The sequence below is a fragment of the Clytia hemisphaerica genome, unplaced genomic scaffold (assembly GCF_902728285.1).
Source record: "Clytia hemisphaerica strain Z4C2 unplaced genomic scaffold, Clytia hemisphaerica genome assembly, whole genome shotgun sequence".
Lineage (NCBI taxonomy): Eukaryota > Metazoa > Cnidaria > Hydrozoa > Leptothecata > Clytiidae > Clytia > Clytia hemisphaerica.
The window spans coordinates 1,319,179-1,336,238 of record NW_027103770.1 but is presented as its reverse complement, the minus strand read 5'-3'; the positions used below and the strand labels follow the sequence as shown (position 1 = coordinate 1,336,238).

The 17,060-nt window shown below is 36.0% G+C and overlaps 3 protein-coding genes across 3 annotated transcripts; 2 read left to right on the top strand and 1 right to left on the bottom strand.

The window, feature by feature from the left end:
* The first annotated feature begins 2,416 nt into the window (after nucleotides 1-2,416).
* Nucleotides 2,417-5,913, top strand: LOC136805893 (uncharacterized). The gene is made up of 4 exons (XM_067062465.1): nucleotides 2,417-3,357; nucleotides 3,837-4,132; nucleotides 4,486-4,637; nucleotides 5,139-5,913. The coding sequence occupies exons 1-4, from the start codon at nucleotides 2,462-2,464 to the stop codon at nucleotides 5,523-5,525; spliced, it is 1,731 nt and encodes a 576-aa protein (XP_066918566.1). The 5' UTR covers nucleotides 2,417-2,461; the 3' UTR covers nucleotides 5,526-5,913.
* Nucleotides 5,914-6,839: 926 nt separating this feature from the next.
* Nucleotides 6,840-11,770, top strand: LOC136805892 (uncharacterized). The gene is made up of 3 exons (XM_067062463.1): nucleotides 6,840-7,108; nucleotides 9,911-10,103; nucleotides 10,649-11,770. Exons 1-3 carry the CDS (start codon nucleotides 6,848-6,850, stop codon nucleotides 11,032-11,034), a joined length of 840 nt encoding a protein of 279 aa, XP_066918564.1. The 5' UTR covers nucleotides 6,840-6,847; the 3' UTR covers nucleotides 11,035-11,770.
* Nucleotides 11,771-13,317: 1,547 nt separating this feature from the next.
* On the bottom strand, nucleotides 13,318-15,153 carry LOC136805969 (uncharacterized). Its single transcript, XM_067062556.1, has 4 exons — nucleotides 14,854-15,153; nucleotides 14,117-14,395; nucleotides 13,813-13,913; nucleotides 13,318-13,482 (listed from the first exon to the last, which is right to left on the bottom strand). The coding sequence occupies exons 1-4, from the start codon at nucleotides 14,974-14,976 to the stop codon at nucleotides 13,410-13,412; spliced, it is 576 nt and encodes a 191-aa protein (XP_066918657.1). The 5' UTR covers nucleotides 14,977-15,153; the 3' UTR covers nucleotides 13,318-13,409.
* Between the last annotated feature and the right edge of the window lie 1,907 nt (nucleotides 15,154-17,060).

Below are 17,060 nucleotides of genomic sequence, written 5' to 3'. Positions count from 1 at the left end.
AAAACCAGTGTATTTGCACCGGGTTTTCGCGCTACTTTCGATTTCGACCCGTTGCAAATGCAACGTAGCCGACGCGTATTTTTTTTCCGTCAGCGGTCTAAACCCAACTTCAGCGGTCTAAACCCAGCTTAGCGGTCGAAGCCCAACCTAACGGCCGAAACCCATTTTACCAGTCGAAACCCATGTTGGAAATGGAAGGGGATTTTTTAGCGAACGAAACCCAACGCAGGTGAGTAAACAAACTCACAGTTGAATGATTCTTTTGTTTTGATAGCCCACGAGCGAAAGAAGTCAATCTCAAGCTTTTTCGTCGGGATTTATCTATAGGAATATTCTGACAATTAGGCTAGGTGATAATTAGATTGATAATTACTTTTAAATAATATATATTATCCAAGTTTTCAAGTAAAAAAATCAAACTCAAACTCATGGTATCAACCCAAAACTTCTCTCAAGTTTAATGTTCCATACGCGAAAGTTTTTCAAGCAAATAAAAGAGAAAATTCTTGGGTTTCGAACGCTAGAATATCTTGTTTTGTTCGTGGGCTATCAAAACAAAAGAATCATTCAACTGTGAGTTTGTTTACTCACCTGCGTTGGGTTTCGGTCGCTAAAAATTCCCCCTTCCATTTCCAACATGGGTTTCGACCGGTAAAATGGGTTTCGGCCGTTAGGTTGGGCTTCGACCGCTAAGCTGGGTTTCGACCGCTGAAGTTGGTAGGGTGGTCAGGCCAAAATTTTCCCCTCAAATTTTGAAAACCAAACTAATTTCATTTGAAAGTCCTTACCTTTGTAAGAAAAATGAGGGGTCATTTGTTAAAATTGGTTAAGTAGTTCCAAAGTTATTCCATTTTCAAACCACAAAAAAAACACCTTTTCAAGGAATCGTCTCCCTACCACTCGCAACCAAGAAATGACCTTTGGACAGCACCGAAAAACATTAAAAAGATGGCGGGTGAATTCTAGCCTTCCGCGTGGCGGGGCGTGAGGAGTTTTGCTGGCGCGGTCTGAAAATCGGCCCGATGACTGTTAAACTTTAGCTTATCGCTAATGAGCTGGAAATGATAGCTAAAAACAAATTTCACCACTAGAAAGCTGAAATCCTCAGCTTTCAGATGGTGTATGGTGCTTAAATGAAAAAATCTGCAATCTTGTTCAAAAATCGCAATTTCTTCTTGTTTTTCAAAATTCCAGACGGCCTGTAGATTTTCAAATAAAGCACTTTGTGATAGATTGTAGCCTAATCTTACCCTGGGTTTACTAAAAAAACCGCGATTGAAAAGATGAACCAGCTCAATAGCGACAGCCATTTGTTTCAATGTGGGTCGAGAATTTTCCGGTGCCGTGGTCAGCGCTAAATCGCGTTTTCACCTTGACGTCGAAAAACATGAATATCTTTGGAAAGAAAATAGATACCTGGATGCAGTTTTTATTACTTGTTTCCCTGATAATTCCTGATTGATTTAAAAAAAGAATGAACAGATTTGGATTATTTAAAGGTAAGTACTAATGCATTGAAGTTCATTTTTGTAAATTCTTCCTCGTTCCGCGCAAAAAATCCCGACGAGTGCGCACCCTAAAGTTGGGTTTAGACCGCTGACGTAAAAAAAATACGCGTAGCCGACCCCGTGCAAATGCAAGGATTTCCGTGACTGTCATTTAATTTATCCAATTTATCACACTTTTATCACCAAGAATCTGATTTCTCTTCTAAAAAAATCTGCTAAAACATGTTTATTTTGGTTTTAGAATTTGGATAATTCGCGCGTGCGTAGTTACTTTTTACATGATTAGCGCAGCGAACGCTATCGCATTTATATCGCGGAAATCATGCACCGGAAGCACCGGAACGTTCTTCCGGTGTTCCGGTGCAGCTCGATTCGGAAAAATCGTTCACCGGAAGCACCGGAAGTGCACCGGAACGTTCCGGTGTTCCGGTGCACGGAAAAAACGGCACTTTTTGCACCGGACGTTTCCGGAGCGCCGGGAGGGTCCTAGGGGGCATAGCCCGTTTCTCCTCGCAATGGCCAAAACCAAAATAAGAATAGGATTCAACAAATAACTCATCTGTTAAGTATATCGGATTTTAATATGAAGACGTCTACCTTAGCATTTGTGATTGAAAAATATTAAAACCAGGAGGGTCTGTCTGCACTTCTGACCAACAACCACTTTATTTGAAAGTAGATTTCCGAAAAATATTCATACTCAAATCAATACTAGACTGCTTTATTGACTTCAAAAAACTTAGAAAGTATAAAATTTAACATTTTGAAAGTTTGAAATAAAACATTTTGTAAAGAAAACTATACTTACGAAAACACCTACGCAGACTGACTGAGGAGTCGACTGTAATAATTGTTTTCCACAGCTCAGGCTACCATTTTAAATTCTATAAATTCGAATTCAAAAGAAGAAGGGTGTCTCAATATCGGTGCATAAACACAGAAAAGAAAAGAACATGGCGACGGCAAGAAAACTAACCAAAAGTATCGATGACCTTTCTAGCAGTGAAGCTTCAGCTGCTGAAATCATCTCAAAAATGTCAGAATACCAATTTATAGCTGTTGTCCAAGATGGAAATGCATGCGAGCCTATGGAGCAAGTCGTGAATGAAAAAGGTGAGGTAGTTGCTATAAATACAGATGAATATTATGAGACAATAGGACAAGCAGTACCTGTCGAGTTGAATTTTGAATCCGCTGATGCAGGAATTAACGAATTAAAGAGACAAAACGGTGAAGGAATAAAAGAGGCTGATTCTAATGAAGAAGTGATTGCTCAGGAAGAGACTATTGAAAATGTTGAACAGGATGAAGGGGTAGAATCAGTTCCATCGGATGCTGAAATTATTGCAAGAATGGTTGTTGAGCGTGAACAACTACAAGGTAACAATGAAAATGTAGCTGGGAATTTGAAGGATATGTTGCTGCCACTTGGTATAAAAATACCAAATCATCAGAATATTATTGGAACTAAAAGAAAACGACCTAAAAGTTCCTTGTTTATTGGATGTTCACCTGAAGCAACTCAAGTAATCAATGAATTTGATGCTCTTAAAGAACGCCTTCAGATCAAAACAAATTTAGACATGCTAAAACATATGCTGAAGCTTGAAAAGAAATACTTAAATTCCACTGTTGTTACTACTGAGTGCATTGTTGACGATGGCAACAAAAATACAAAGGCTATTTTGCAACTTCTGTCGACGTCGTCAGCAGCCACTGACCATCATCAAACAAAAACATTGGATAATGAGATAATAACACCACGGTTAGCAACAGATGAGCTGCATGGCAGTGATACGATGGAACCATCAGGCATAAGAAATGAAGAAGTCACAATTAATATAATGAAGTAAGAAGGAATATAAATTTTTGCTAAATGTGCTTACATGATAAATAACTGATTAAGATACTAAGCATAAAACAGCCCTATATCGTTTGATGATTGAATAGTCATTTCAACATTGTTCAGCAATAAAAATCTATTCTATTTGTAAATCAACATAGCTAACACAGCAAAAAACCTTTTGCTAGATGTCATGTTGAATAATTTAGAACTCCAGCTTTGAAGCAATGATAAGAAAAAATTAATGCACACTTGAAATAATTTTGCATTAATGTGTGATTGTTTTAATGCTGGAATTAATTAATTTAATTATTCAACAAGAAACCCTAACCAGTGAAAAGTCTATGTTAAGGCTGATTTCCTTTCGAAATTGACTCATTGTGTGTTTTTATCACCTTAGATTTTGAAGCTAAGAGAATTTAAATCTGCATCTTGTTGCCCTTTATTCAAAAAATAATAAACTTATTATATTTGATATATTTTAGTGAGCCTGTTCCAGAAAGGAATGCATCAAACGACATGACAGAGTTGTTAGGCTTGACTGCACTGAATGTCAAAACCATTCAATTGTCTAAGAAATATCTCGAACACATTGTAAAGGAAGGATATTACATTTCTGGCTTCATAGATGGTACTGATAAATTGGATGAATTTCTGAAGTTCTTTCGAATCATCACAGGGTCGGCATTTTCGATTCGTAGGTCAAAGTCCAAAATTAATGATGACCCAGAACCAGAGGATAAGCCTCTTCGTAAATACAAGCCAGGTTATCTTGGAAAAGGTATGTGCCAGTTTTAGTAGTAGTGTAGTAGTTTGACCAAATTTCTCCTCTCCCTCTGATTCAAACAAATAAATCTTGGTGATTGCTTCTGAGGTGATGGCTTAGAATGTTAGAAATGTGAAAAAAAACAAGAATTTCCAAAACATGATTTATGTCAGTGTTAAAAGTTCTTCCGTCTCAAACTGATTCCCGTCTCAGAAAAAGGTTTTTTTCTTCTGTATAATTCACTAAAATTCCAAGGATAAATATGTGCTAATTTGCTGTGTAAAACCCATAAATTCCTTCACAGGAGAAGAACTTTGCTTTGAACACTGCTATTGGATCACACACTTTTTTTCATTTCTAACAACCAGGTCAAATCAAATGGGAAAAGAATATTGGGGTACCTCCGATCCCATTTACCGGTGTTCCTTTCACAACTGAAGGCAGTACCACTTATCAATGTGTATTTGGACCTAAAAGAGCTAAAATGTCGAAGGAGAACAACGATGTTGAAGAAGATGATGTAAGTTTTGGTGGGAAGAAAGTTTGGCTAATTTCGTTCCCGCTGTAATTAATTTTTTCGGAAATCCGCCAAAGTAAATTCCCGCCAAATTTAAATTATTTTATTCATTTCCTAAAATGTGTGATATTTCAGGCCTGAAAACAGTTTTTATGTTTAAATTCCTGTCAAAAATTTTGGCGTAATGGTATTTGTACTTGGAACAAGTGAACAGTTTTTAATTAAACTCTATTTCCTCTCTTTCATAAATTTGAACGGGGAAGCAGCTAAACAGCTCTCGAAATTACATTAGTCACAAATGGTATAAGTTTACAGTCACAATCCTTATTTTTCTAACAACTGTTTCTTTGCGATTTAGACGTTCCATTTGTTTTCATTTGTAATCAGGCTGCTGGCATCCACTATGTACCGGATTCGCCTTTTCCTTATATTTTACCTGTTTTGTAGAGGTCGGCGATTTAGACTAATTTGTAATCACAATAAATATTTGTATATTTTTACAAGGTCTGTGATTTGGATACACCAAGCAAGAGACGGAAATCTATTCGAGAATCAAAGAAAAAGGATTGCCCAGCACAAATTCACATACGAACTGTACATCGTTTCCCAACATATAATTGCATCAATAACATTCAACCAGTGAAATCAGAATCTCGAACAACATATGTCAATAAATGTCAACGTGGTATGATTTTAGCGAAATTACGGGAGGACATTGTTAATGATCAGGTTCATGGTGAACAAGGCTTTTGGATTCGTGTTCCTTTACCAGAAGTTCACCAGAACCATTCTCTTGGGCCTTTTGATGGTGATGATCCACCCTTAACTGAAGACACTATTCTGGAAATGAAAACCTTACTTCATGATGCTGCGATTTCTTCTACTTCATAATGCCTTTATATAAATCTTATACTTTTACAGGCAACTCTCTCTAATTCGAACCTCTATTATTCGAATGTTTCTATAATAATTCGAACTAGAATATTTCCCTCTTCTAGAAATTAGTATACAATATTCTCTGTAAATCGTATCTTTCTTTAATTCGAAGAAAATCCGTGGTCCCTTGAGGATCGAATTAGAGAGAATCGGCTATATCTTCACGTTCATCTTTATTTTCACGACAATTTTACTTATGTAATTGGTTGGTTGATATTAGTTCTCAAATCTTCGGTTTTTGAGTTCTTCATTCATGCTTTATCATAGCAAATATCTTTAGATTTTAGAGTATTTATTTTAACCGTTTGACACGTAAAAAGAACTGTAAAATTAAATACACCAATCATGCCACAGACTCCAGTGACCGTATACTTAGAATAGCAATAGATTTGTTAATTGGGGAAAAACAAAAGAAATTCTGACTGGTTCAATTAAATAGGATATTGTTGAAAAGGCGAACGAAAAAAAAAACATCAAACAAATTTTTTAGCTTTGAAATAATATGTTATCAAAAGGATATATTCAATAATTTTTTTTATTATTTTGTCCCATTTACATTCAGTCAGTTTAGTACAGTAAGTTGTAATCTTTCCACCACCGGGCATAACGCTTATAAGCATATGAAGGCAGTTTACATACTCTCGGGTACCTTATAGTCGCCCCCATCGACATTCCACGATCTAGCCATATTCCACAGCTCTCAAAAACTTGACTCGGGTGAATTATAAGCTCGATTATAAGCATTGTAATTCATAAGCATAATGAGCAAATGCTATACCTTGATGTTTTGAAAGCTTAAGCGTCTGTAAGCGTATATAAGCCTGACTTGCTTATAAAAAAAACATGTAAGTAACCCGGGGGGGGGCACTCCAGGTAAGTGACCTACCAGACGTGCGGCCCTTAAGGGTAGGTTTTTTGAACTTTGGAAAGTGCACTGTCTGCACTGTAACAAGGGTTGATTTGTGAGCAAGTCGGAAAAAGTGCACTGTAAGGGTGTAAAATTTGAGGTAAAATTTGAGAAATTTAAAAAAGATTTGCCCTGAAAAGGGCATACAATTTCGAAAAATTGCACTATAAGGGTCGATTTTCAGCCATTAGAGACCTGATTTTTGGCCGAACGTACGGTCGTTTTCAAAATCGCAACTTGCTCAATATGGGTGCATAATAAGAATACTTTTCGAACTACAAAAAACGTTCGAAATTCGAATCTCGCCAAAGTTCGAAAGTTGAAAACTTCAAAACATTCGAAATTTCAAACTTTAAAATCAAACAAAAAGATGTGGCTGGGAACATGCAATGTTGACAGTGTTCAGCCAGTGGAAATAAACTACGTAGAGTTTAAGCCAAAGAATGTAACTAAAATTGATGTTAAACCTGCACAAGAAACTATTTGCAGAGTCAATTCTAACTCTTTGTATAGGGGTACTTCATATTTACCAGAAGATTTGAGCAATAACTGTTCAGATTCTGAAAAGAGTGATGAGAAGAAAATGAACTTTTTGCAGCCCAGAGAACGACCCTCTTCTCAACTACGTCAGGTATATATTCACTTTCTGAGGGCATCCTTTGGGGGCAGATTCTAATGCTTGCATACTGTTGAAAATTAATTGTTTGTGACAAGGAAAGGTGGAGATGACAGTCTTTTTTCATGAAATTTTCAAATAAGAATATCCTAACTGTACAGAGCTATTTTTTCCATCCTCTCGAATTTTCTGACTTGAAAGCAATTGGATTCAAATACCCAGCCATAAAAAACATATGGGGAATATTAATACCATAGAGTGTCAGTCCGCTATTTTTACCCCCACTGGCAGAAAAAATCCTACCGGGTACCACCCGCTAGTCGATTTTTTCCAACCACCCCCCATCAACTGTTTATTAATTTTTGAAGAACTTTTTTCAGCTGACGGCCAGGTTTTTAGCCTATAATAAGTAACTATACTATAGTTACTTGTTTTAAGTAACTATACTATAGTTACTTATTTTGGAGGTACATTTCCAAACCCCAAGGTAATTAGCTACCCCTCTCCCCATTTATTATTAAAATTTGACGATTTTTCTCACCCCCTCATTTATTCCAATCCCCTGTTTATTAAATTTGTATAATGTATTTGTAAAATGTTAGTTATAGCACTTATAGTAGAGGTCATTTTGTAAAATCGCTTGACTGTTTTATTAGAAGCACTTGTTATACATTTTTGGAAAGCTAAGGGGTAGGGGAATCGAAATTACTATGTTTCCAATTTTTTTTCGGACACTTTGGTGTGATTTTCGGACAAATATGACGGTCTCAGGCAAAAATCATAGGGTTAAAAATTAATGAAAATTTTAGCTCGAGAAAACGGAGACCTGTTGTATATTTTTGGAAAGCTCTCAAAAAATTAAGATTAGAGATATATTGCAAGTATAGGTGATTTCTGTACCTAACTCGAGATATTAACCCTTGAAAACCGTGTTTTTCAGCCAGAAACAGCTATTTTGTCCAGTTTTTGCGCTTTTTGAAGCTCAATATCTCGAGTTAGGTACTGAAATCACCTATACTTGCAATATATCTCTAATCCTAATTTTTTGAGAGCTTTTCCAAAAATATACAACAGGTCTCCGTTTTCTCGAGCTAAAATTTTCATTAATTTTTAACCCTATGATTTTTGCCTGAGACCGTCATATTTGTCCGAAAATCACACCAAAGTGTCCGAAAAAAAATTGGAAACATAGTAATTTCGATTCCCCTACCCCTTAGCTTTCCAAAAATGTATAACAAGTGCTTCTAACAAAACAGTCGAGCGATTCCAAAAAATCGAACAAAATTCCCCCTACTATTAATTCTACAAGATCTTCATTTTTTTCTTCTTCATTTACAATCAGGGACAAAATATTTGGCACAAAAGGGAAATTCACCGGGGTGTTTTGAAACCACAATCGATTTGTAAGTGCTCTAAAGTAGGTTCGAAGGGTAGAGTTTTAACTCTGAGTTTTAACGCTAGACTTAAGACTTAGGACCTTAGGATCTGAGGATCTAAAAGTTCAAAAATGGTCTAGTAGGGCTTGAAATATAGCCTAGAAACCCATAAATCCCTCCCAGATCAAAATACTTGATGAAATCAAGTTGAAGGCCTAAAAATTGACATTCTCGCTCGAACTTCAATTTTCGAAAAATTGTAAATTAGCCAAAAGTGCCAATATATTATGACCCTGATTGTAGATCTTCATTTTTAGAATTTTTTTAAAGATTTTTTTATTTCAAATTTTTCCACTCACTAATATCTTTCCAATGATACCAAATTTGTAAAGATTGAGGAATTCCTTCAAAAACTATAGGTAAAAGAAAAAAGAGTGCATACTTATCGTGAACAGACTTTAATCACGCATAACTTTTAGATTCAACCCGGGGTGAAAAAGAAATTGTGTATACATGTTAGACTGGAGTCGTTTATAATGGATGTAATACTAATAATAGGGAGGTTAAGTATCAAAGATAAATCTACGCGACGAACGGACCTTTTCTCTGAAAGTTTTTAAGGGTAGCAAAGTAGATGTTATATCTTCTTTGTTCAACAATGAAGATTTTGACGGTTTTTCGTTCTTAAGCTGTTTTAGCCTGGATTCAAGAAAATGCAGGTCCACATGTTTACTGCAGGTTGCGGGTCCAAACCCGTTCGTTCGTCGCGTTGATTTATCTTAGATACTTAACCTCCCTAATAAACACAAATAATGATACGGGATTTAGTTTGTATAAACGACTGGAAGAATCCGGTGTTCCAGCCTTATAGATACCGGGGCTAGCTACGCAGAAACTTGCGTAGCGAGAAAACAATTTATCAAGCAACAACAAACATTCAAAATAAAATCAACTCAAATGAAAAAACTTTTAACACACAAATCCACACACATTTAAATTTTTTTTGAGCGGGAAAAATTTTAATAGCGATATTGACACTTTTTTTTTGTTTGGAGTTAGTGCACAAAGGTTTCTAGACGACTAAAATTTACTTTTTTGCTTTATTTCTACTATGTCTGAATTAGTCGTCTAGCTTGCTAGACTATATACATGTAAAAATCTGCAAAAATTTGCAAAAAAAAATTCTCAAAAAAATTTTCACTCCGGTCCTCAGGACCGGGGTGAAATCAACCCCGGGGTGAGTTCAACCCGCCTAAAAACGATTTCACCCCGCCTAAACATGTGTATACAGAAACAGTTCTTTATAGACCGGAGTGAATTTCACCCCGGGTGATTTTTTTTTAATTTCTACTTATGAAAGGGCGTTGAAAATTTCTGAGAAAAAATTATAAATTGATCTGTTTCAGATAAAATAGATACATTAGAATTTCTTTTTCGACAGAGGAAAAATGTTTCACAATCAGTTCAACAAGAAGAAAAGAAAACGAGACGAGCTTCCACAACCACTCCCACTTCTGGTGCTTCTGATTCCGCGAAAGAAGCCTACGATAAGTTGTTCAATAATGGAACCAAACAAAGACCAGCAGCTAGCAACAGGAAGATAAGACTTAGCTACTCTGGTTCCAGTATTGCAGGTAATGACATATTGGGCCGATCAGCACAATGGTATTCAAATATGCGAATACTACACTTTAACAAGAAAGTATAGTCCAGGAAAAATACTCTTAAAAATCTTCATGGTGAAATTCACCAAAAATATGCCAATATATTATCATCAGAATTTTACAACTGAATCTAAAAGATTACAATTTTTAGAGAGTTTTATTTGTAAATTACTGGCTTTTCTCAAAATTACCCGACACCCCTTTCTCACAGCCCCAGTAGATGTTTTGCCTCAGTGGTGATAAAAATTTCTATCGAAATTCCAATGGGGATAGAAATTCTATTGTTCCAAGTCCAAAAAGTCAAGTTTTGTAAATGCAAGCTTTTCCATTGAATTTTAAGTGGAGATGAAATCAAAAATAATTTCCCAGTGGGGCTGAAAATACCCTACGTATTTTTTTCCACCGTGGGTAAATTTTTGGAAAATTTTCCAGTGGAGCTGGGGTCGCAGCAGGTCTGTGACACATGGGTGTGCCATTCACTGACCTGATTTTATCTTCATTCTTTGCACTCGCAGAAAAATCGCCAAAAGAAAGTCGTTCACGTCACAGCGTGATTTCCATTGGAGAACAGGAGGGAAACGTTGGCTCAAACAACTTAAAGGAATACCGAGCTTTCAATCCTACACCAAGTGAACAACCTATCAACCAACAATCAGATGGCAGTAGTGGTTCTAGATCAGTCTCCTCATCGACAAGTTCCGTCAAATCAATGGTTAGCTCTGGCTTCAATAGATTCTCGAATGCTATTCAAAATACTAATCCATATTCTCGCCATTCACGTTACTCATCTTCAAGAAATGACGATGAAAATCCAATGGATATCCCTTTAGTGGAAATGGCTGGTGATCCAGGAGATCATGATCAGAGAAGAAGAAGAAAAATTGGACCAGAACTGGTTTGAAACAAAGGCTTTCAGATTTTTACCAAGAGATATGTAAAATTAATTAGTCTCGGTATCTATGGCGGGATAGTGGAAATTTCTAAAAAACACCATCAAGTTCGTCAAGTTTCCCATTTTTATTTATTTTAAACAGAACCCAGTAAAAGAAAAATTGCCAGTCGAAGGTTATTAAGTTTCATTCGAAAGAGTTTTGATTTTTCCATTTCATAAGAAGCCTGTACTGAGTGAAACCCAATTAATTTTTGCCTTGTTTTGCATTTTAGTCTATTTGAGAGATAAGCGAGAATGTTTCAATCTGAAATTCATAAAAAATACAGTAATAACATGCTCGTTACGACTTCAATTTGTTCAATCTTCTTCAACAGATGTCAAAGGTTTTGCGGAGATCGCTTTTGACCAACTTGTAGAATTCCTTTTTTCTAGTCCCACAACCCCCTGGATGTCTGGCTTGGAAATAAAGACACCTCTGGATAACCCGACCTGAGGATATCCATGGATTTTGTCCTCTACACCCTGGATATCCAGATATCCTCTCCCTCTAATAAGGTCCTACCTCATGGATATCTGCCGATAGCATTAAACCCCCCTGGATGTCCGATATCCTCAACAGGGGTGGGCACGGGCAATTTCTATAAAAGCCCATTGTTTTTATACATATCTATACTGTTTATTTGAAGGTGTGAAACAAACCCGATGGTTTATCATGTTGTAAATATAAATATCTCTGTACATTTGATTTTTGGGATCAGGTAAGGTTTCCGTGGGCGCTGGTTGAATTCTTTATCAGTTTTCGAGCCAGATAAAGAATTCGCCCAACGATGATTTTACTGACCAGATTTATTGAAAAAAAGCACTTAAAACTGTTAAAGAATTCTCCCAAGACTGTTTAACAATTGACCCAAGACTGTTAAAGAATCTGCCTTTCTGATAAAGCATCTGCCCCAAACCTGATAAAGAATGTACTCCCCTCCAGATAAAGAATCTGCCCACCTGTTCAACGATCTGCCCTCCACCAGATTAAGAATTGACCCAAGACTGTTTAACAATTGACCCAAGACTGTTTAACAATTCACCCGAAACTGTTCAACAATTGACCCAAGACTGTTTAACAATTGACCCAAGACTGTTTAACAATTCACCCGAAACTGTTCAACAATTGACCCAAGACTGTTTAACAATTGACCCAAGACTGTTTAACAATTCACCCGAAACTGTTCAACAATTGACCCAAGACTGTTTAACAATTGACCCAAGACTGTTTAACAATTTACCCGAAACTGTTTAACGATTGACCCAAGACTGTTTAACAATTCACCCGAAACTGTTCAACAATTGACCCAAGACTGTTTAACAATTGACCCAAGACTGTTTAACAATTGACCCAAGACTGTTTAACAATTCACCCGAAACTGTTTAACAATTGACCCAAGACTATTTAACAATTGACCCAAGACTGTTTAACAATTCACCCGAAACTGTTCAACAATTGACCCGAAACTGTTTAACAATTGACCCAAGACTGTTTAACAATTCACCCAAGACTGTTTAACAATTCACCCAAGACTGTTTAACAATTCACCCAAGACTGTTTAACAATTGACCCAAGACTGTATAACGATTCACCCGAAACTGTTTAACGATTCACCCGAAACTGTTTAACGATTCAACCAAGACTGTAGAGTATCTCGTTACTGAAAATCTCATGCCAACGGATAAAAAATGGCGAAATTAGCGGATTTAAACAATAGAAAAAAGTTAACTCTGAGTTCAAGAATCTCCCCTAAATCAGTTTAACAATGTCCCCTAACTCAATTTAACAATGTCCCCTAACTCGGTTTAAGAATATCCCCTTGACTCAGTTCAAGAATGTTCCCTAACAATGTCCCCTTAACTCGGTTTAAAAATGCCCCCTTGACTCAGTTTAACAATGTCCCCCAATGTCCAATGTTAAGGAAATAACCTTTCTAAGGTCCAAAACCACAAGTAAATATCATCTACCCCGTGTATACCTAAAATCTATCCGGAGCTCTGACAATGTTAACCCTTTAAAATCGGAAGACGTGTTTAGTTTATGTGTCCAGAATAATGCAAAATACCAACCACAGACTTTTGGTGATAACTCCTGACCGCTTAATTTAAAGGGGGCATATACTGGAAGCTTTTAGAAAGAGAATAAAAATAGCCTTCTAATGGTACCAAAACGATTGTCTAACTCTCAAGCTACAAGTATTTAGGCCACTTTGAAGTTTTATGGTTATTTCAATAAGAAGATGGACAAAGATGTTCAACTTTCAACTTTTTTTTCACATGTTGAAAAAGTACTATAAAAATATATATACAAGGGAATAAACAAAATAGCTGGAGCAACATCAAAATCATGTTTGGGGGTAGTCGATATTAATACAAGCGATGATGTTGTCGAATGGCTGGTCAAGTCCGTACCAATCTCTGTAATAAAACAAGACAGTCAATAGTTAACAGAGTTTATTTAAATTATTTTTGGATAAAATAAAGGCTTTGTATTAGCTTAAGTAACTCTGTCTCAGATTGGGCATATATTTCATATTAGACCAGAGTCGGCATATTGTCTTTTTTCGCTGAGATAAACAAATATTTTGAATTTTCTTGGTTTTCGATCGAAAATTGCTAAACATCTGTGTCTATTCAATACAAAATAGCTTGTAATTTAAAAAAAGCTGAGTTAGCAAACGAAAACTTTACATAACAAAAACAAAACCTTTAAACATAATTTCTAAAAACTATTAAATTTTTAGTTACCTCCACATGAACTCGTCCATGTAACTTTGAAGATCAACACGCCTGATCCCTTTCATAGCCTTGATTTTCAATTTGAAGCGGTTCCAATATGACTCTATATTCTAAAAATATAAGAAATAGGTTTCTAACGAAATAATCTTAACTTGATTTATGTAAAGTTATAGCTCCAAAAAGCTGGCCCGTTTCGCCCATCTTTGCCATTTTAACTCTAGCTTGTTGGTCTGTAACTTTTGATCCGTTCAGAAATATATGAGAAATTTGAAGACAAATTTCAAACTTCTAAAGAGTAGTAATTATCGCTTACCTGCGTGTGAGCCCCTGTTTGAGGATCTACAAAGTGGTACGTATGGTTAACCGTGTCATGGCCAATACAATTTGGAACGAATTGTGGGAGATTGATGTATGCCCTCCATTCGTCGCTATGGATAATGCTGTTGGCATTTAGGACACGATTGATCACCCCAGTCAAAACAGCGCGATTCCTCCTTGGTACAATTTCCATATATCCTTTGGCGGGTACAAACCTCGTATCGGCCAAGCCAAAAACCCATACCGGATTTTGGGCAACGCGTCCTACTCCAGCCTAAAAATGAAAATAATACTTGTTTATGCATGTTTAAAGACTCTCAAGGCGCACACTATTTTATAAGAACGGATAAAATTTGGTCGAGACTCGGCGCTGTTCTTGACTTTTCGAGACTTTTAGAAATCTTCTCAAATTTTCAAATCATCGAGAATAATAAAATTCCAAACAACGTTGGATATCTAAATCTTCTGATATCCTTAAAATTTTAAAATTTTATGAACTACACGGGTGTTTAAAAAAAACGGAAAAACTTTTTGATGTTATTTTAAAAGAAAATTTGTCGTTTTTCTTCATAACTTTTGAACGAATAAAGCAAATTTAAAAACTCAAAATTTAAGTTAGCCTAACAAATTAAGTCGATAGCATTTGTAAAATTTTTTCACAACTTTTCAAACTTGTTCCGTTTTTTTAACACCCGGTACCTTACAGCTCAAAATCAATTGATCAAATTATACCCTTCGTCTGTGATGAAACTGGCTTTCGTCAATTTGAACGACAAAATTTGCGCCACCACCACCAACCCGGATGGGGTTCCTTTGAAGATCATTTTGACACACTCTTCTTAACTTTTGAAACATTTGAATTACATGGTCCTTGTTGATTCGCACAATATTGACTACTTTCACGCAGCTTATCTTCTTCGACCACAAATATATAATTAAAAAAAGGTCCGGTAGCGATTTTCTTTTCCAGTCTGAGAAGATTGTACCATCCCTGATTCGCAGTGCTTTCCGACATGGTCGGTTGCATCTCCTGAAAATGTACCATAAAATTTTCCAATTCTAATCAAAATCTTAAAATCCTTGTATAGTCTGTCTCAAAATTATGTGGACACTTTATTTTTTTTGATATTATCTCAGCACCCATTCATTCTATATTAAAAAGTTATACACCGTTGGAAAGATAATTTTTTGCAGAATATTTTAATAGATTTAAAATTTTTTGAAATTTGAAAAATGGAGATGAAAAGTGAAGAAGAAAAAATGAAGATTTTTTCTACTGATTTAGAAATCATGAAGTACTGTAATACTTTTTAGAATATATTTAAACTTTGGTGATTTCAAATCTGTGCTCAGTCAGATTTTTCATATCTTTCTTGTATCAGAAGTTACAGTCCCCGAAGAGGGGCTAAAACGGTCTGAAATGGCTAAAATAGACCAATAAAATAAACCAAAAAAAAAACAAAAACTGTTTAACAAAAAAATTAAATAGTCTTACCAGCGGTAACCATCAGTGCATCTTGCATCTCTTTCCATGTGCATTGGATTTTGGCAATTTGGACAATCTTTTCGCACAGAAATCAAACTTCTAGCTTGCAGAAAGTGAATAATTGCTGCCTTATCACGACCAAAAAGTAGGGCACCCCATCTTTGCATGAATCCCCGATGTACTGCATTCGCTGCCATTATGTTACCGTGATACTACTTGAACAAATTACTAGATCCCAATTACTAGTTCAAAAATCCACTACATGCAAATAAATAGTAATTTTCGAATCCTGGGAATCCTCAAATCATTAAGCCTGGTAACTAGTAAAATCGTTTACTATTGTTTATCGTGTAAATAAGTTGGGCAGGGAAGAAAGGGAAGTTTTTTTATTGGGGTGCAATTACATAGCATATTAATAACCGCTTAACTTTTTCTTTGACATGCAGGTGACTAAGTGTCTCTAATTCCAACCAATTATATTCCATAATTGGAATTGGAATTCAAGTTATTTCACACTTCTGGAGCTTTTTGAAAATGTGAAGAGCCGTTTCAAAGGGAGAGTGTTATTCTTAATGTTATACTTTGAAACAACTCACACCATTCCTTGTTCGCGCGTGTGTAAAATAAAACTTGAAATTTTGGCACGATAAAGTCCGATAAATCCATGTTCCCCCCATAAAAATTGTTAAATAACCCCTTCAAAGCTGAATTCCTTCGGAATAATATAACAATAGCATTCGGTTTGAGGTCGTTGTTGTTATTTTCTGCCCGCGCAGTTTGATTATTAGCCCGAGAGTGTCATTTGGGCCCGACGCGAAGCGGAGTTAGTTTAGTCTTTTCGCTTCAATGCAACGACTTCAATAAAGTTCTGAGCGGGCTGCAAATGACGTTATCGCCCTATAACCAGGGCGGTTATTGATATTTTAGCCCTCTGAAGCGCGACGCCTTTTCTCAGCGCGGGTATGACTATTTGAGTCATAGAACCTTTCAATACCGCCCACCGTTCGAATATTTAATGGCTTACTTAATGACCGCTTTATGGATAATAATATGTGTTTATAAATAATATTTTCATTTTTGAGCGAGTCATTTTCATCTTTTTGTTGTTTATATACCGGGTGACCCACGAAAAAGTTCGGACGGTTTTCGTTGGCTAGGGTCTGAAATAAAAGTAATATAAACTCAATCTTTTTTTTAAAAGATAGAGGATGCTCTAACTTAAACTTTGAGCTATTACTTTTTAAATTTGGTTCAGCGGTTCTTCATTTATGAGCTTTTAAAGTCAAAATTCAATTATTGGAAAGTGAAAAAACACGTCAAAAATGAAGTATCAAATTATAATTGTTTTCTTTAACATTGTGTTTTTCGAGTGTGCTGATGTGGGGCTGATGTTTTACGACGTCGTTAATTAGTGTTGTAGGTAATTAAAGTTTGGAAAGTAATAAATTAACAA

Excerpts from the sequence above, each read along its gene's own strand:
- LOC136805893 (XM_067062465.1), top strand. The coding sequence starts at position 2,462 with ATGGCGACGGCAAGAAAACTAACCAAAAGTATCGATGACCTTTCTAGC. Across the intron at positions 3,358-3,836 it reads GTCACAATTAATATAATGAA|TGAGCCTGTTCCAGAAAGGA; the intron begins GTAAGAAGGAAT and ends GATATATTTTAG. Across the intron at positions 4,133-4,485 it reads GCCAGGTTATCTTGGAAAAG|GTCAAATCAAATGGGAAAAG; the intron begins GTATGTGCCAGT and ends TCTAACAACCAG.
- LOC136805892 (XM_067062463.1), top strand. The coding sequence starts at position 6,848 with ATGTGGCTGGGAACATGCAATGTTGACAGTGTTCAGCCAGTGGAAATA. Across the intron at positions 7,109-9,910 it reads CCTCTTCTCAACTACGTCAG|AGGAAAAATGTTTCACAATC; the intron begins GTATATATTCAC and ends CTTTTTCGACAG. Across the intron at positions 10,104-10,648 it reads CTCTGGTTCCAGTATTGCAG|AAAAATCGCCAAAAGAAAGT; the intron begins GTAATGACATAT and ends TTGCACTCGCAG.
- LOC136805969 (XM_067062556.1), bottom strand. The coding sequence starts at position 14,976 with ATGTTTCAAAAGTTAAGAAGAGTGTGTCAAAATGATCTTCAAAGGAAC. Across the intron at positions 14,396-14,853 it reads AGTTTCATCACAGACGAAGG|GCTGGAGTAGGACGCGTTGC; the intron begins GTATAATTTGAT and ends TTTCATTTTTAG. Across the intron at positions 13,914-14,116 it reads AAACAGGGGCTCACACGCAG|AATATAGAGTCATATTGGAA; the intron begins GTAAGCGATAAT and ends TTATATTTTTAG.